Genomic DNA, 20229 nt, shown 5'->3' with positions numbered 1-20229 from the left:
ATACCCAAAGGGTGCTTAATCATACCACAAGGATACTTGCTCAACTATGTTCATAGCAGCATTATTCATTATAGCCAGAACCTAGAAACAACCTAGATGCCCATAAACCAAAGAATTGATAAAGAAAATGTGGTACATTTTCACAATGGAGTATTACTCAGTGTTAAAAAAAACCCCACCAAAACAAAACAACAACAAAAACAAAAAACCAATGAAATCATGAAAGTAGCAGGCAAGTGGATAGAATTAGAAAAAATTCATCCTGAATGAGGTAACCGAGACCCAAAAAGACAAACATGGTATGTACTCACTCATATGTAGATATTAGATGCAAAGCAAAGGATAACCAGGCTACAATCTAGAACCCCAGAGAAACTAGGTAACAAGGAAGACCCTAAGAGAAACATGCATGAGTCACCCTGGGAGGGGGAAATAGATCAGATCTCTTGGGTAAACTGGGAGGGGGGAGAGGATGGGATGAGGGATGAGAACATGAGGGATTGAGTTGGGGGAGGAACAGTGAGGCAGAGCAATGAAAGAGGTACCTTGATAGAGATACCATTATGGGGTTAGGGAGAAACCTGGTGCTAGGGAAATTCCCAGAAAACCACAAGGATGACTCCAGCTAAGACTCCTAGCAATAGTGGAGAGGGTGCCTGAACAGGCTTTCCCCTGTAATCAGATTGGTGACTACCCTAATTGTCATCATAGAACCTTCATCCAATGGAAGCAGATGCAGAGATCCATAGCCAAGCATTGGACTGAGCACCTGGAGTCCAGTTGAAGAGATGGAGGAGGGATTGTATGAGCAGGGGTGGGGGTCAAGATCATGATGGGGAAACCCAAAGAGACAGCTGACCTGAGCTAGTGGGAGCTCATGGACTCTGGACTGACGGCTGGGGAACCTGCAGGGGAAAGAACTAGGCCCTCTGCATGTGGGTGACAGTTGTGTGGCTTGGTCTGTTTGTGGGGCCCCTGGCAGTGGGACCAGGATTTATCCCTGGTGCATGAACTGGCTTTTTGGAGTCCATTCCCTATGGTGGCATACCTTGCTCATCCTTGATGCAGGGGGGAGGGGCTTGGGCCTCCCTCAACTTGACTGCAGACTTTGTTGACTCTCCATGGGAGGCCTTACCCTCTCTGAGGAGTGGGGGGCGGGTACGGTGGGGAGGAGGGAAGGGGGAGCAGCAGGAGAGAAGAGAGGAGGAACTGTGGTTGGTATGTAAAATGAAAAAAATTTAAATAAAAAAGGAGATGCCTATAAAGGTACAAAAAGTTTATAGAACACCAAATAGACTGCATCAGAAATGACATTCTAATGACATAATAATCAAAACACTAATGACATAATAATCAATGACATAATAATCTAATGACATAATAATCAAAACACTAAATGTACAGAAGAAAGAATATTAAAAGCTGCAAGTGTAAAAGACCAAGTAACATATAAAGATGGACCTATTAGAATGAGAGAGAAAGAAAGAGTGAGAGAGAGCACAAGCCAGCACGGAAAGTTGGGTGGGTATGGATATGTAGGTGAGGAGGATCTGGGAAGAGTTGGGGGAGGGGAAATATGATCAAAATATATTGCATGAAAAATTAATTACAATAAAATAATGTATTCTATCAAATCTCCAACCCATGGGATTATGCTGCCCACATTCAAAGTGGATCTTCTCCTATCAGTTAATCCATCTTGAAATGCCCTCAAAGATAAACACAGAAGTATGCTCAGTCTACTAAGTGATTCTAAATCCAGTCAGGTTGACAATGAAGACTGGACAATACAAGGAAATTTACCCTCTTATTTCTGTTCAGTATTTAAACAAAGTATCTGGCTAGAATAATTAAGCAATAATGTAATATGAAAAGCACTGGAAGAAAGTAAAACTAACCCTATTTTCACATGAAAGGACATAAATAAAAATCCCTAAATAACTAGCTCTTCATGCTAATAACTCAAGTTAGAAAAACTTTGGGGGATACAAAATTTAGTTATTAGTCAGGTGGTGGTGGCGTACATCTTTAATCCCAGGACTCACTCTGTGAGTTCAAGGCCAGCCTGGTCTATACAGCTAGTTCCAGAATAGCAATGGCCACACAGTGAAACCCTGTCTTGAAAAATAATCCGTTATTTTATACACACTTGGCATGAATATTTTTAAAAAGTTAAGAAAATAAACTTTTTTTGTTTTATTTTTGTTTTTGTTTTGTTTTTGGGGACAGGGTTTCTCTGTGTAGTTTTGGTGCCTGTCCTGGATCTCGCTCTGTAGACTAGGCTGGCCTCGAAATCACAGAGCTCCGCCTGGCTCTGCCTCCTGAGTGCTGGGATTAAAGGCGTGTACCACCGCTCTTATTTATAGTAGCACCCAAAACTAAATAAATGGGAAGACATACTATGTTCATAGATTTCATGTTTCAGTTGTTATGCTGGCAATATTCCCCAGACATATTCAGTATAATCCCCCCAAAACATTTCATATGGATTTTTAAAATATATTGACAAATTAACTATAAAATCCTTATGAAAATACAAAAGACCCAAAATACCTACAGTAACCTTGTAAAAGAGAAACAAAGTCTAAGCGACAGCTTTCATATAAAACAAGCTGGCCTCAAAATTGCAAGGTAGCCAAGGATGACCTTGATCCTTCAGTATCTGTCTCCTAAGTGCTGGGATTATGGGTATGTGCTCTCTGCCTGGCTTTATAGCATGCTATCGATCAAAAACAAGACTTTGTGCATGCTACACAGGTACTCTACCAACTGAGCTACATCTGAAGTCCCATATTTTTTTCTAGTGCTGAATACACAACCCAGGACTTTCACACACACTAGGCAAACAGTCTACCACTGAGCTACACGCCCCAGTCCTCCAGTTAATTCATTTTGTGAGAGTGTCAAGACAATTTTAAAAAGTAGTCTTTTCAACAAATGGTATTGGGAGAACCAGATATCCACATACAAGGAATGTATTTATACTCATACCTCATATATGTGAAAATAACTCAAAATGGATCAAAAAATCTAAATGTAAGAACTAAAACTACAAAGACCTTATAGGTTAAACATGAGCATAAATCTTCTTATATTTGGCAACAATTATTATAGGTGACATCAAAAGCAAAAGAAACCAAAAATTAAAAATAAGCTAGACTTGGTCAAAATTGAAAACTTTTTCACTGCAAAGAACACTATAAAGAAAGTTAAAAATCACCTCTGCTTTGCAGAGAGTCTTTCTCTCTGTGTGCTTGCTGCAGGCACACATGCCTCACCCCTAATAAAGGCCTTTCTTTAGCAGATTTCTTTAGCAGACTGCTGTGTTTGAGAATTCCCCCCATTGCTACCTATTGAGCTTGAGATTTTTCCCTGCCTTTTAATTTCTTAATTGGCAGAGAAGATGAACTTGATCAAGACCCCTACATGGTAACAGAACTGACCTCAGGATTCAGATGTAGAGTGTCTGCAGCCCCAGTCCATCATATGCCCTATAGGAGGAGGTGGGTTCACCAACCATCAAGTGTGGGGCTTTGGAAATGGAGCCTTTATTCTATCTTAGTTCTTTAATTCATAACATTTCATTTGGAATTACTTTCTGGTATTAAACCTATATTGAAATCCAAAAGATTTCAAAGATTCCCTTCAGGAAAAAAAAACGAATTCTTTCTCTGTCTCTGTCTCTGTCTCTGTCTCTGTCTCTGTCTCTGTGTGTGTGTGTCTCACACACACACACCCCTACCTACCTCCCCGCCAGGAAATATAAACCTGGGTCTCCAGGCTGACACCACTAAACTCACAAGGTGGGCAGTTAAGTTAGATGGCAGCTAGAAACCATGTGCTGCTCTTTGATGTTATATTTTAACTGCACAGTAAAGGAATTTAAAGAGGAAGAGTTGATGAGTACCAGGCCCTCCCTGAGATCTATAGGCAGTTAACAGTTACAGAAGGAGAGAGATATTCTTCAGCAGTATAGCCACTGATAAATGGTCCATGCTTCTGTAAATATCCCTCACCTGTTCTCCAGTAAGTAATCCTAATTAAGCATGTTGGTTCACAAACTAAATGAAGCAAAATACTGTTATTTCCCAATTCAAAAGAAGAGGAGGATGAGTAGGGGGAAGAGAAGATGAGGAAGAAGAAGAAGAAGAGGAGGAGGAGGAGGAGGAGGAAAAGAAGAAGAAGAAGAAGAAGAAGAAGAAGAAGAAGAAGAAGAAGAAGAAGAAGAAGAAGAAGAAGAAGGGAAGGAAGGAAGGAAGGAAGGAAGGAAGGAAGGAAGGAAGGAAGGAAGAAAGAAAGAAAGAAAGAAAGAAGAAAGAAAGAAAGAAAGAAAGAAAGAAAGAAAGAAAGAAAGAAAGAAAGAAAGAAAGAAAGAAAGAAATCGAAAAAGGCATCATGCTAGTAGGCAAGTGCTAAAGAATACAAGGCATAAAGTTCAGTATTTCAAGACCAGCCTGGACCATGCCTTAAACCAGACATGGTGGTGCACACTTGGGAAGTAGAGGCAGGCAGATCAGGAGTTCAAGGTTATCCTCAGCTACATAGTAAGTTCAAGGCCAGCCTGAACTACAGGAGACCACTTCAAAAACAATAACAAAAAAAATATTTGAAGACAAGTCATTGAGTGAGAAAAATACTTACAAATTATATATTGAGTGATAGGTGGGTGAACACTGATAAGCATAGCTGCTTTCCAAATTATATATTTGATAATAACTTTGTATATAGTATTCATAAATAACTCTTACAATAAAATGGTATAAAAATAACAATTCTTAAAGTGGGTGTTTGGACATGGCAGCACATGCCTATAATTCCAGTACTCAGGAGGCAGTAACAGAGGGCATCTATATTCCATAGCAAGTTATGGCCCCATGGGCTCCCTAGTGACATCCTGTCTCAAAATATTGGGAGTGTGAATGATCTTAATAGACACTTATCTAAAGAGACTGGTACAAATGGTCAATAACCACACGAAAAGAAGCCCAAAATCATCAGTCATTAGGCAAGTACAAATAAAAACCACAATGAGATGCCTCCTGATACCCACTAGTATGGTTATTATTTTTTAAAAATACAATAAAAATGGAGCCAAGGATGTGGAAAATTTGTAGCACTAACATATTGCTGGTAGGAACACAGAATGGTGTAATCACTTGAGGAAATAGGTTGGAAGTTTCTCAAAATGTTCAGCATTTTGACCCAGCAATTTTACTCATTGGTATATGCCTAAGAAAACTGAAACCCTGTGTTTACACAATAACCTATACATGACTGTTCGTAGAAACATTGTTCATAATAGCAAGAAGGGGGTGAAGCATAAACAACTTATAACCTAGTATCTACCAATTAATAAATGGGATAAACACAACATGGTCTATTCTCACAGTGAAGTATTATTCAACAATAAAAAGGAATGAAATACTGATAGATGCTACAACAAGAATGAAGCCAAACACAAAAGGCCACTTAGTATATGGTTCCATTGCAATCAAACATCTGGAATAGATAAATCCATAGAGACAGATCACAAATTGACTGTTGTTATACATTGGAAGGAGATGGAAATAGACAAAAACTGTTGGGGTTTTACCTTGGAGTCATGGAAACATTTTGGAATGAGACAAGAGTGGTGGTTATACAATATCATAAATACACTAAATGCCACTGAGTTGTTTACTTTATGACAGCTAATTTCATGTTATGTGAATTTTTACCTCAATAAATTACTTAAAAGAAAAAGCAATACAAAACCTAAGCTAGTATTTCCATTTATAAATAACATTTTAAAAGTTGAAAAGCGCCGGGCGGTGGTGGTGCACGCCTTTAATCCCAGCACTCGGGAGGCAGAGCCAGGCGGATCTCTGTGAGTTAGAGGCCAGCCTGGGCTACCAAGTGAGTCCCAGGAAAGGCGCAAAGCTACACAGAGAAACCCTGTCTCGAAAAACCAAAAAAAAAAAAAAATTTGAAAAGCAATTCAAAGAGCTAGAAGTTACTTAGGTCCCCCAGAACTGGAGTTGCGGATGTCGAAGACACTATGTGGGTGCTGGGAAACAGGCCTGGGTCCTCTGGAAGAGCAACAAGTGCTCTTAACCACTAAGCCATCTTTTCAGCCCTTAAATATATGATCTTTTAAAAAGATTTATTAATTTTTATTTTATGTATATGAATGTTTGCCTGCATGTATATATGTGTACCATGAGTGTACAGTGCCCGTGGAAGCCAGAAGAGACCATCATTTTCCCTAGAACTGGAGTTTCAGGTGGTTGTGAGCCACCACATGGCTTCTGGGAATCAAATCCAGGTCCTCTGCTAGAGTAGCAATTCCTCTTAACCACTGAGCCCTCTCTCCAGCCTGAGCTTAGTGTTTTATTAACCTAAGAAATCTGACAAACTGTGAAGGAATAGGCAGGAAAAAGTGATATGAAGGTGAATATGAGCAAAATACATATGAGTATGGCAAAGTACATGATGCACATAGAATGGTATCATAATAAAACCCTTTATTTGTTCACTCATTTTGTATAATCAAATAAGGTAATAGTCTCCTCTGTTTGTGTTAATAAACTACTACCATGGAATTAGTTTGTGGTATACTTAGATTCCAAACAGTTAATACACCTGTCATATTCCTTCCTAATATCAGAAATTAGCCTACAAACCTAGCACAATTCAGCTGATGAGAACAAGAGTTGACTCCCCAAAGAAAATACCCTAGACTAACTAGTATAGAATACGCTGCCTCCTAAACTCTCTACCATAAACCTGGATAAACTTGAACCGAGATATAGAATAAAAACCAATGAAAGAATCCGTAACTTAGATAACAAAAGAATGGAGCTTAGTAGCAAAGTGTTCATATAATTGTCGCAGCTTGTTATTTTAGTTTGCTTGCAGAAGCTAGGTGTCTTAAACATGCAAGTGAGTTTCAGCTGGATTCCAGTAGCTATGGAAAAGTATCTCTGTACAAAATAAACAAAGGCAACATTTAAGTCTCCAACTACATGGAGGTAGAAGTGGATATGTCATCTATGCAGAAGCAACACACTTCTTTTGGAAATGAATATCTGGCATTGTCACTAGAATATTTTTAAAACGTAAGGCAAATCTCATGAAGTTCTACATTGAATAGATATTTTTAAAATGTGATCATTGAGCTATAAAATCCAATTAAATTCAATGCCAGCACTAAATGTCATATAGGTATAGTATGCCTATTACATGAGTATAGAAGAAGTAGATATATAAATTCCATTGTCTTTCTGGTTCCTTGTCACTGAGTTATAAATTGATACTTTATACTGGAACATTTTAACTGAAATGAAATCAAACACATCTCTTAAATAATACTTTATAGTATATCATGATCTCAAAGCTGCATCTTTCTACAGATGGTTTCCCATGTTCCCCTAATATTTCACCTTCAGTCCACATAATGATGTTTTAGTACAGAAACACACAGGGCAGCTTGAGAACCATGGGAATAATAAACAAGAAACAGGAAGGAGTGTGCGTCCAGCTTGATCCCTCTTTTTCATTCATAAAAACAGGCTTGTACCCAGCACTCACCTTTCTCCGTGTTGTTAATTTTTACTGAAGAACTGCCACAGCCCATGACTCTCAATCGAATGGTGCTTACAAATTCAACTTCTGACTCCACAATTGAGTGTGAAGTCCCTCCCTTTGTGCTTCAAGAAGCCGCGGATTCCCTTCAGCACATGGATGCTAATGAGGAAGACAGAGCAGGGAGGGACAGAAAGCACCAGTTAACAACATGGTAGCTAAGGGCCTGCTCAGCAGGCCTCACGCCTCACTTTATGCTTCTGAATTGCTGTTCATCACTTGATGTGAAAAGTGAGCACATATAATCCGATCCTTGTTTAGTTTTCAAACCACAGGAACGGCCACAAAATAGCTGTAGATAGTTTTTGCTGCTACACCAAAATGATAGTTTCCCATGTTCAGGTCAGTTCAAGCTTTGTATAAAATTGGGCACTAAAAATGAAAAGAAACACTGAAATGCAAGAGTGTGTAATTTTCTAATTAAAATACAGGGGATGGAATATGGAGGAGCTAACATAATTCAGTTGTTTTGGCTTTAAAACTGAAAGTAATTAAATCTATCTAGGCTTTTAAGCTCAAATTGGAGGCTATGAGACAAAAACAACACATTTAACTATGCCAAAAATCAAATCAAAGTGAGTTTTTGGCAATATTCCTTAGAATCAGTCAAGAAGGGCCTTCCTTACAAAACAGGAGGCCCAAGACCTCCCCTAAAACTTATAAATCGTAATTTGAGTGTGTCCTTAAACAAGCTTCCAGGTGTGGCAGAGGCAGCTCCAAAGCCTTGCCATCTCCCCTCATACTTACTACATCCTTCAGAGAAAGCCACCCAGTTAATCCTTTTGGAATCATCAGATGAAGGCTTCCAACAGGGTTCCTCTGTGGAGCATAGCATCTGCTCATCTCATCCCATTGTTTGCTGTGTGTGTGGGGGGTGTTTCTTCTATTTTGTGATACATTCAGATGGCCTATTTACATTTATTGATAAGAACACAGAGAACAACTGTATTTTTCTTTTACTTCTACACTAAAAGCTTAAAAATTTTTCAACTCAGCTAAAGAAGGGAAACATTAAAATGACCAAACTAGAAATATAGCTCAATGGTATAGCATGTTCGTGGCATTCTTGATGCTCTAAGTTCAAGTCTAGGCACCAAAACTAAATAAATAAAATTTAACTATAAAATTATTTGCAATCAATAATAACCTTAATAACCAGATTTTCTATTCAGAACTGATTTCATTATGTATTGAGTTAATCAACCTTTCTAAACATTGGGTTATTTCAAGTTGGATGGGAATTTCTTTTGTAGATTGTTTTGTTGGTGGTGATTTTGTTTTTGCATTTTGGGGCTTGTCTTATTTCATTTTGAGATTGAGACTTATGTGGCCCAGGGTTGCCTCAAATTCCCTATGCAACCAAGGATGATCTTGACTCCAAATCCTCTTGCTCCACTTCACAAGTACTAGGATAACAGATATGTACCACTCAGTTTATTCAGTGCTGGAGGCTTCATCCATGTTAGGGAAGCACTCTACCAATTGAGCTAACATAATTCAGATGCTTTGGCTTTAAGCTGAGAGTAATTAAATCTACCTAGGCTTTTAACCACAAATTGGAGGCTGACTATGAGACAAAAAAACATTTAACTATGCCAAAAACCAAGTTAAAGTGAAATTTTTGGCTATTCCTTAGAGTCACTAAGGAGGAGACTCCTTACAAACAACAACAACAAAAACCCAAACAAACAAACAAACAAAACCACAAAAAAAACCCAAGGCCCAAGACCTTCCCCAAATTTATTAATTATAATCTGAGATCCTCAGTTTCTCCTTTTGCATATTTGTTTTCTAAATCATGGTGTTATATAACAGTTTCCTCCAATATTGAAACATCATATCCTGCAGGGAAGCTCTTTAAGCAGGGAGGTAAACAACTCAAAAGAGCTTCAGGAAGTCCCTGAAACTGACTAGATTCACTAGGATCCTCTCAGCTAGAGTAAGCAATAAAGACTACCAAGAGTCACTCTCCAACAAGCTGCTCACTCTCAGAGAAGCCAAACAGTAAAGACTCTGAGACCATACCAGCTGCCTGAAAGAGGTTTAGACTGACTGAGACATCTGGAAAGGACACGTTCCAACTTGTTGAGCTGCCTATAGACTGTGCAGTACACTCCAGGTTCCCAGCTTTTATAAGTTGTTACTCATGCTGGGGTGGGCTTTGGTGATGCAGCTGTCTTTGAGTCATTCCTGCTCTTGTAAGTAACCCTTCACCCATAATTGTAAGTAACCCCAATTAAATTCATTGGTTCACCAAGTTGGACTTTGGTGGTATCCATACGTTGGTCTACCATGGGCTTGTGTGTTGCATCTCCCCAGGAAAAGTTTTGTCACACAACACATGGATAAAAATGTTAACAAGCTCAAGTTCAAAGGCCGAACAAGCCTTGTGACACTCCACATCATTCTTCAGGATCACCACAGATCCACTGCATTCATAATCTATCAGCCTAAGCTCATTTGTTTAGGAGGTAGGGAGGAGGAAGAAGAGGAGATGAAGAAGGAGGTGGTCTGGGGAAGGAGGAAGGAAAACAGTCAGTTTGGAGAGATTTTAATAAAGGAATCACAGACATTTAAATATGTGAAAGATCTTTACAATTAGTATGTATATACAGTGCAAGAAAGTTAAGCAACTTGCTTAGTGTCATACAGACCTATAGTTGTCAAACTTTGTTAGCAATTAGAATTATTGAAGGGGCTTTTTAAAACTCCCAATCTCAGCCTGAACCATTAAATCAGAATCTCTAGGAGTTTAAAAAAGACTGATGCCCAGGACCTACCAATTGAGATTCTCATATAATTGTTACTGGATGGGATGATTGAGCATCGGATGACGGGGTTAGGGAGATGGCTCAGTCAGTAATGTTCTTGCTGTGCAAGCATAAGAACCTGAATTTCATCTCCAGTACCTGGGTTAAAAAACAAAACAACAACAAAAACCAGGTATGGTAGTATACATTTGTAGAGCAAGCAATGAGGAGGCAAAAAATGAACAGACTCCTATGTCTCAGTGACCAGCCAGCCTAGCCTAACCAAGGATTTCTAGGCCTGTGAGAGACCCTGTCTCAAGAAAACAATGTGGACAGCGTCTAGGAAATAATACATAAAGTTGTCCTTTGGCCTCCACAGCACATACAGTATACCTACACATAGATGAACACACACACACACACACACACACACACACACACACACACACACACACACACACACACGAATAGAAATGCTGTTAAAGTTTTCTAAATACTTCTAATATGCAACAGAGTTTGACAGTCTCTACTAGAAGGCGTGTGTTAGCAAACCCTGGATTCTACCTAGCAATCATTTTCCTAGAAGTGCTTTCAATCCATCTATTTGAAGCTGAATTTTGCAGTCATAATTACAAGCCTGTAGTTTGGGGCATCTATTCTTTTCTCACTTTTTAAATTAGTGTACCATTTCCACTCTCAGGAATTTCCCAAAGGTCATTTGTGGTTACCTATGAGAAAGCAAGTTCTTTCATCCCTTTTTGAAGTTATTATTCCAGACATAGCAGCTTTCTCCAAGTCAGTACTTTCCAGTGAGGGAGAGGGGTTAAGACACAGATTCCCAGGCCTTACCAATAAAGCTAGACATCTTTTTAAAACCTAGGGTCTTGGAATCTGCCTTGGAACACAGCCATGGGTTGGGGGCATAGCTGAGTGGTAGAATTCTTTCCTAGCACGCCCAAGAACCTCAAGTTGAATCCCCAGAAGTATAGAAATAAACAATAAAGTGTACCCTTCAGGGAACTTTGATGTTGGCAGTCTACATATCGCAGATCAAAAACTACTATCTTCCCATAGTATCCATATTTCCTTATGCTACTTCTTCTATCCCTTTTTATGAATTGTAAGAGTAGGATTTTGAGGAGTTGGAGAGATGGCTTAATGGTTAAGAGCACTGGCTGTTCCTCCAGTGTATTCTGGCTCTATTCTCAGCATCCATATGTCGGCTTACAATCATCTTTAACTCCAGTACCAGGATTCAATGCTCTCTTCTGGCCTCCATGGGTACCAGGCATGCACATGGTACATAGACGTACATGTAGGCAAAACACCCACAAACATAAAATAAAATAATTTTAAAAAATTTTAAAGAGTTGGCCCCTGAGCAGGCAACAAACACTGATTGGATAACAGGAAGTGATATAGTTTAATCCTGATGTTTTTCTTGGCCAGAAAAAAAAAGCAGTGCATCTCCAAAGATATTTGTATCAAGGCCCCCTCAAAGTTAATTCATCACATAACAAAATTACATTAGGAAGCTGGGCACAGTAACACATGCCTATAATCTCAGCACCCAGGAGAGGGAAACAGAAGACTCAAGTGTTTGGGGCTCTGGAAAGAACTAAACTTGTCAGTACCCAGTCCCAGGTGGAGGATGAGTGCATGGAGCCCATTTCCTCACCACTGAACCATTGGCTACTGAAGGATTTTGGATGAGGTCAGTAAACCCATCAGGCTTCATCAGATAGCTCCAGACCCAAGGACACACCAATGGCCCTGGTTAACCTCAGTGGGTCACAAAACAAAATAAAAAGACATGAACATGGTAAAGGGACCAATGGGGAGAAAGGAGTTTGACAGAGGTGGGAAGGCAGAAAGAGACAGTGAAGGTGAGAATAATCAGAGTGGATTCCACGCATGTCTGAAACTCTCACAAAGGGCTGGCAAGATGGCACAGTGGGGGAAGACACTTGCCACGAAGTCTGAGGACCCGAGTTCAATCCCTGTAACCCACACAGTGGGAGAAAAGAACTAATCTCACAATCTTGTCTTCTGACCTCCACATACATGTTGTAACAGGCACCACACATTTACACAAAATAAATATATGCAATAGAAAATTTTGAAAGAACTTGTGAAAGGAGAAATTTCATTAATTTGTAAAACTAAGAGCTGGAGGCCATCCTAAGATACAGAGGAAAAGCCTGCCTCAAAAATAAAAACAAAGCAAAAGAGTCACTAGGAACTTCAAAAGCACGAAACTTGAGTTCATTTCTGCACACTGTGAGCTCCATACTGATAACTTTCTTCCTGAATACCCTCTGAATCTCCAGCACCTGTACAGTGCATTCCCATAGAATGTGTTTGATAAACGCCGAAAAGATAAGTAAAGAAATGAATATTTCTAAGCTAGAGTTCCTTAAAAATTAATTACTAAAAATCATTGTTATTGCATCATTGCATACACAGATATGTGCTATTTTGAAGGTATAAAAGCTTTTTATTAAAGTAGAAATAGGTAGTGCTTATCAAGCCTTTGTTAAAGCGTATTTTAAAATCAGGATGGAAAGAAATGGTAATTGTTCTAGAATCATTTGGTTGTCTGTTAGAAACAGTAATTGACTGCTAGAATTGTATGTTATTAATTATTAAATTATTTTAAACCTATTATTCTCTCTCCATTAATGGACGGAGGAAAAAGGGAAGGGAGGAAGACAAAGAAACAGAGTTCTGTTTAGCTCTCACCAAAACATGAGTCAGTTCAGGATTGGAAACGCTGTTTTAGGCTGCCCAACCTAGACTTTAAAGCAGAGGGGGAAACAACTTGTGAGCCGTGCCCATGTGCCTCTGAGGACACCTCTGACTGTATAGCTGATAAAGATGATGGAGAGATTTCCCACTCCTCAGTGCAGCCTAAGCTGCTTCTAGCCCCGCCCTCTGCCAGCATTAGCAGAGCACTTAACGCACTAACAAAGCCTGAAGAAGCGATTCCCTGAGGAGCTCTCAGGCTCAGGGGACCATGGGTTTCTCAGGGGTTCCTAAAGCCCTGCTCGAGTTGACACGTTGTATCATGAAAATTTCTCGAAAACCATACCACGGATGGTTTTAAAGAACAAACATGAAATAGTGAGTCATCGGCCACTGGCGGACAATCTGTAAAAGGAAAGGGTTCTATTAGAAGGTTTGTACAGTGTATTCAGGGGAGGTCTGGAGGGGGGAACTGCTGGATGGTGCTCATTCTTCTCACTTTACCACTGTAACTGCAGAGCTGAAACTGTGCAGAGAACAAAAGATGGCCCTTGGAGGCAGCTTCACCTCCAGCTCTAGGAGCTTTCCAAGTGTCAGCCCAGCCTCCTCAACTTGCTCTTATTCCGTCTTAGCATTCTTTTTATTGCAAAGTGCATCTCTATCCAACTCCCACACCGTGGCTCAGCCACCCTGACAGAAGTCCACTTCTGACAATGCCTTGGATGTCAGCTTTGCAGCTCCCCATGTCAAAAGTTCAGCTTTTCCTAAAGGTGTTGGTTTTGTGAAAAATTGCTACACAAGCTCTGGCCCTACAGAAGTAAAATCCGGAACCCGACTCTGTCCCCAAGTCCTTCCTCACCAGCATAATGGGAAATCGGCAGGAAGGTGTCATTCATCCTCCATGAAATGAGTAGACATTCTCTGGGAAGAAAGAGGGACAGGTGCCTCATCAGGCCGTGCATTTTTATTGGCACTTGCTGCAACGGCAGTTCTGAGCCTGCTGCCTATGGCCTAAACATACTTAATGGAGATAGGGTGGGGTAGAGAAATGGCCATCAGATGCCACTAAGTACGTCCTTTGCACAGCTTTCTTCTACCAAGCATTTGCCTGTGTCCAGGGTCTTAAATGAACAAGGAAAGACATGCAAGATTGACGTGGTAATTCTTCCTTGATCCCATCAGATGAAACGGTAGAAAAAAATAAGAAAACTTCTATCAACTATCAAGTGCCTGAAAGTACCTGTTGGTGCATCTGAAATTATTATAGCCAGGCAGCAGCTTGCACTGGCAGCAGGTTTTCCAAAGTTTGACCGTCTCTGTAGTTTATGATTTTAGAGATACAGGTGAGGCAAAGGTCCCACCATCTGAGAAGTTCAGGAAAGGGCAGGTTGAACAGGTTTCCTTACCGTAGGACTTCTCACAATAATAGGCATTGTGAATCTCTAAGCAATCCACTGTTTTCCAAAGAACTCTTGAGGGAAAGCATCTCACAAAACAAACAAACAAACAAACAAAAAACTGTTGTTCCTATCTGCTTAATGCTGGCTCAGGGAGCCTTGGTTTTAAAGTCTGACAAACTAGAATTTGAATTCAGCTTGTCCTTAAAACCCCTATAGCTCAGATTGTGTGTAAGAAAACTGGGTAAGAGCACTTCACCTGATGGGACTTGTACTCAGTACTTAGTGAAGAGCTTCCGGAAGGAATGCAGAACCGGCTCGAACAAAGAGCAGCCCTTCTTTGTGGGTGTAAAGTTAGGAGGGGCTGTGCATGGCAGGTACCCACTTCCTTCAGAATGACTTGGTTGGGGCCTCTCAGAGGCTAAACCCCCAGGGGTAGCTAGAGAATCTGGGATAACTGAAGATTCACAAAGAAATGGGCTCTCCTAGTCCCCACCAGGGTGCTAAGATCTGAAACAATGCTATTCTAACAGTAATGATAATAGCTAAGATCACTACTATTTACTCACCCAGTAGGTGTTTTATGGTTAGAGTATTCTAGTGAATTTTCAACACATCTTCAAGGTAGTATCATCATCATTCCATGTTATGAAGAAAATAAGACTCAAAACTAAATACCATATTCCCTGGCACAGGTTATTAGTGGCAACACTAAAACCTCTTAGCAGTCATTCAAGAGTGATAGCTGGGCATGGTGGCCCATACCTATGATCCTGGCACTTGGGAGGTGGAGGCAGGAGGATCGGGAGTTTGCAAACAGCTTCAGTAACTCAGAAAGTTTAAAGCCAGCGTGTTCTACATAAGCCATGGCAAAGAGGCAGGCAGGGAGCATAGTGAGGTGGGGAGAGTAGACCTAAACTGGACATGGTGGTTCATATTAGAATCCCTGAATGTCAGAGAATCACCTGAAGTTCCAGGCTAGCCCAAGCTACAGTGGAACGTCCAGGCCAATCTGAGTTATAAAGTGAGACTGTGTCTGGAAAACAAACCAAAAAATGAAATACAAGCCTACTAAAGGATAGCTAGGTCTTGGTTTCAGGATCTGGTCTATCATTCTATATAAGAACTAAATCAGTAAACAGAATTCTTGACCACTACAAGGTACTAGTACCAATTCTTAACACACAGATAGATATGTGGTGGTCTACTAAGATTATATGAGGACAAAGGAGGGAAAGGGAAAATTCTACACATGAGATTGTATAGAGGAATGTGGAAAATACTCCATGAAGGACCTGCCTGGAAGGTTCTTTCCTCATTTATCTCTTTCCTCATCTCTTAGCCTTCACCCAAGGAAACCATAGAGTTTTTCCAAAAATCAAATTCATTTGGAATAGACCACAGCTCTTCAGAGTGCAAAGTCATCTGCACGTTCTTTTTAAATGATGCTACTTGCTTTACAAACAGCAATGCTGAAAAAAAAAATCACCCTGAGAAATTACGAAACCATAAAACATACTGTAAGGAGTACATATTCCCTCTTTCCATATGAGATATGTTTATAGTATATGATTTCACTGACCAATAATGCCTAAGTACAAAAAAAATATTACCTGTATCTTCTGCTTGACCAGTGTAGAAGTTTTCCTCACTCCAGGTGTTTTGGGAGAAGCAAAGATGAGAAAAGCCTGTGTGTGGAATAATTCAGAGGTCTGCAAAGAAAGAGGTACAGTTTCAGAACACTCTGGAGCGCCCCTCACACGTGTACACACAAAACCACACTTCACATCTTTGGAGGGAAAGTTCTTGCTTAAATAACCACAGAGAGAGAGAGAGAGAGAGAGAGAGAGAGAGAGAGAGAGAGAGAGAGAGAGAGAGAGAGAGAGAGAGAGAAAGATTGAGAGAGAACGAGCAATAGCTAGAGCAGGGCCAAACTACTGTGCCTTTCAGTGTGAAAGAAAAGCCAGGATATACACACCCTGGGGAAGCTGATCAAGCCTCTAAGGCGTGGCTGTCTGCCACAACCCTGCTGTTACTGGCCTGGACATAATAGGGCGTGCCCAAGTAATGGTCTGCAATCTGCAGTCATATGACTACTTCCAAGGGGACCATACTCCATCCAGGCAGGACCAGACTGCTGTTTGCAAAGGAAAGCCACATCAGCATAAAAGAGAAAAGAGAAATTCAGTAAATAAGGGCAGAAAAATTGTTCTTTGTGTCCAATGAAGGTGAATTTTAGAAAGCATTGATATAATTTGTATATAATTAGGAGAAAGAAGTAGGAAAATATTCCTTAAGACTAGAAAGACATGAGTTTAAAGGAAATGCATTTGAGAACACTCAAACACTATTTCATATGATGTTTATATTGCTTCAGCTGTTCAATTAACTCCTTTTTAGAGAACCTACCTATGAAAGAGACACAGTCTCCTTATTATCAAAAAGGAAACAGAAAATCGATCTGTAGTTCTGCAGGGTGGGTTTTAGAAGGAAGAGGTGGAAGGCACACGTGAAACCTCAAGCAACAATATCATTAACAGATGCCAACGGCAGCAGCTCATCTACCTTCTGGAACAATGCGAGGCCCTTGTTCCCAGAGACTCTATTCCCAAGACTCATGCTGGCTTCAGGCTACATCACCAGCAATTTTTCTCTCAAACTCTCACGAGGTGGTTACATCAGTATATGTTTTCACACTTAACTGTCTTTAGGCTTTGGCAACCAAGATTGACAGGACTCTGGATATAACCATTTCATAACCCTCCCCAAACTGCTCTTTAGTTCAATATCTTTCTACAATTGAGAGCCACAGGAGAGCTAGCAAAATAGTGACTAGTTTGCTATTTAATCTAATGGAGTCACTTCAAAAATAACTGGGAAGGCAGTCTGAAGTTTCTGTATTTTATTAGCATATTTAATATTACCAGAGAGTCTCCTTATGAGGCACTACAACCATACAGGTTTTCATGGCAGGAATGCCAAAGTTAGGATCTGATGAGGCTGCCACACACATCGTAAATGATAGCATAATTACCCAGGCTCCCCTGCAAAATTGTGGACCATGTAGCTCCATGGGCAGCTTTCCAGCCAAGTGCCTGTTGGGTCCACAGTGAGTAAATGATGGCTATGTCTAGATGTAGTTGTTCAGATGTCACCTCCTCTGTGTGAAGCCTTCTCTGAATCACCAAAGGGGAATTAGTCATTCTGTCTCCTGTCTCGAAAAGTCATGGGCGTGTCCAATCACAGAGCTTCCCAAAGTGTGCTCTAATTTGTCCTTTTACAAATTAAACCCTAAAGAGAAAGAACTCATGCTAGTCCTCTTGGCATCCATAGGCTTGGATACACAAGAGGTACTCAATAATTATTTGTTTAATCACAGAAAGAAGGAAAAGAACTCGGATGGTTATTTTAACAGCCAGCCTCTGCACCATGAATTAGATTAGCTATATCTTTAATATAATTTAAAAAAAGGCATAGGGTGACTTCTAAGGTAGGATAGGAGATTAGAAGCTGCCTCCATGGGAAGAGTAAATGAGCACAATCAGGGTGACAGAGAACAGACATGAGAAATCACAGATAGGATAATTAGGGCCGCTGAAGAGTGTAGAGAAACAGAAAAGGGAAATGAGTGACCACCAAATGGCTCCCAGCATAACTCCCAAGAGAGGGGAGGGGACAGAAACCTCATATAGAGGCAGTTTGCCTTTGCCCCAAGTGGTCCTTTATGCACATATACATATATTTGTGTATACACACATATGTAACAAAATAAAGAAAAAGAGGCAGTAGATTTGAGAGGAACAGAGGAGAGGGAATGAGCAGGGTTAGAGGGAGGAAACGGAAGGGAGAAAATTATGTAATTATATATTTTTTATTTTATAATTTAATTTAATTTTACATATCTGCCACGGGTTCCCTTGTTCTCCCCCCGCAGTCCCCCCCTCCGCCTTCTTTCCAGCCCACCCCCCATTCCCATCTCCTCCAGGACAAAGACTCCCCTGGGGATTGAGTTCAACCTGATAGATTCAGTCCAGGCAGGTCCAGTCCCCTCCTCCCAGGCTGAGCCAAGTGTCCCCAGGTTCCAAACAGCCGGCTCATGCACTAAGGACAGGACCCAGTCCCACTGCCTGGGTGCCTCCCAAACAGATCAAGCGAATCAACTGTCTCACCCATTCAGAGGGCCTGATCCAGTTGGGGGCTCCTCAGCTATTGGTTCATAGTTCATGTGTTTCCATTCGTTTGGCTATTTGTCCCTGTGCTTTTTCCAATCTTGGTCTCAACAATTCTCGCTCATACAAACCCTCCTCTTTCTCACCAATTGGACTCCTGGAGCTCCACCTGGGGCCTGGCCATGGATCTCTGCATCCGGTTCCCTCAGTCATTGGATGAGATTTCTAGCACGACAATTAGGGTGTTCGGCCATCCTATCACCAGAGTAGGTCAGTTCGGGCTTTCTCTCAACCATTGCCAGTAGTCTATTGTGGAGGTATCTTTGTTGATTTCTGTGGACCTCTCTAGCACTTTGCTTCTTCCTATTTTCATGTGGTCTTCAATTATCATGGTCTCTTATTTCTTGTTCTCCCTCTCTGTTCTTGATCCAGCTGGGATCTCCCGCTCCCCTAAGCTCTCTTTCCCTCGAACTTTGTCCTTCATTACCCCCACTCACATCCAGGTTGTTCATGTAGATCTCATCCATTTCTGTCATTGGGCAATCCCTGTGTATTTCTTAGGGTCCTGTTTTCTAGGTAGCCTCCCTAGAGTTGTGAGTAGCAGTCTAGTCATCTTTGTTTTACATCTAGTATCCTCCTATGAGTAAGTACATACCATGTTTGTCTTTCTGAGTCTGGGTTACCTCACTCAGGATGATTTTTTCTAGATCCATCCATTTGCCTGCAAACCTCATGATGTCATTGTTTTTTTTCTGCTGAGTAGTATTCTGTTGTGTATATGTACCACATTTTATTTATCCATTCTTCAGTTGAAGGGCATCTAGGTTGTTTCCAGGTTCTGGCTATTACAAACAATGCTGATATGAACATAGCTGAGCAAGTGCCCTTGTGGTATGATTGAGCATTGCTTGGGTATATGCCCAAGAGTGGTATAGCTGGATCTTGGGGGAGATGGATTCCCAATTTTCTAAGAAAGCGCCGTATTGATTTCCAAAGTGGTTGTACATGCTTGCATTCCCACCAGCAGTGGAGGAGAGTTCCCCTAACTCCACATCCTCTCCAGCATAAGCTGTCTTCAGTATTTTTGATCTTAGCCATTCTGACAGGCATAAGGTGGTATCTCAGAGTCTTTTTGATTTGCATTTCCCTGATGATTAGGGATGTTGAGCAATTCCTTAAATGTCTTTCAGCCATTTGAGCTTCCTCTGCTGAGAATTCTCTGTTTAGTTCTATAGCCCATTTCTTAATTGGACTGTTGGGCGTTTTGATGTCTAATTTCTTGAGTTCTTTATATATTCTGGATATCAGCCCTCTGTCAGATGTGGGGTTGGTGAAGACCTTTTCCCATTCTGTAGGCTGTTGCTTTGCCTTGTTGACCGTATCCTTTGCTCTACAAAAGCTTCTCAGTTTCAAGAGGTCCCATTGATTGATTGTTTCTTTCAGTGTCTGTGCTACTGGTGTTATATTTAGGAAGTGATCTCCTATGCCAATGCATTCAAGACTACTTCCTACTTTCTCTTCTATCAGGTTCAGAGTAACTGGATT

General features: G+C 40.6%; 1 protein-coding gene across 1 annotated transcript in view; it reads right to left on the bottom strand.

Moving 5' to 3' along the window:
* LOC128101041 (serine/threonine-protein phosphatase with EF-hands 1-like) overlaps positions 1-16395 on the bottom strand; it is a 110628-nt gene extending 94233 nt beyond the window's left edge. The window contains 2 exon segments of the mRNA XM_052723792.1: positions 7570-7725; positions 16129-16395. Of these exon segments, the coding sequence (XP_052579752.1) occupies positions 7570-7615 (46 nt within the window). The 5' untranslated portion in view covers positions 7616-7725; positions 16129-16395.
* Between the last annotated feature and the right edge of the window lie 3834 nt (positions 16396-20229).

Source organism: Peromyscus californicus, unplaced genomic scaffold (genome assembly GCF_007827085.1).
Source record: "Peromyscus californicus insignis strain IS unplaced genomic scaffold, ASM782708v3 Scaffold_10__1_contigs__length_136768540, whole genome shotgun sequence".
In the NCBI taxonomy this organism is placed as follows: Eukaryota; Metazoa; Chordata; class Mammalia; order Rodentia; family Cricetidae; genus Peromyscus; species Peromyscus californicus.
This window is presented reverse-complemented; position numbering and strand designations above follow the sequence as displayed.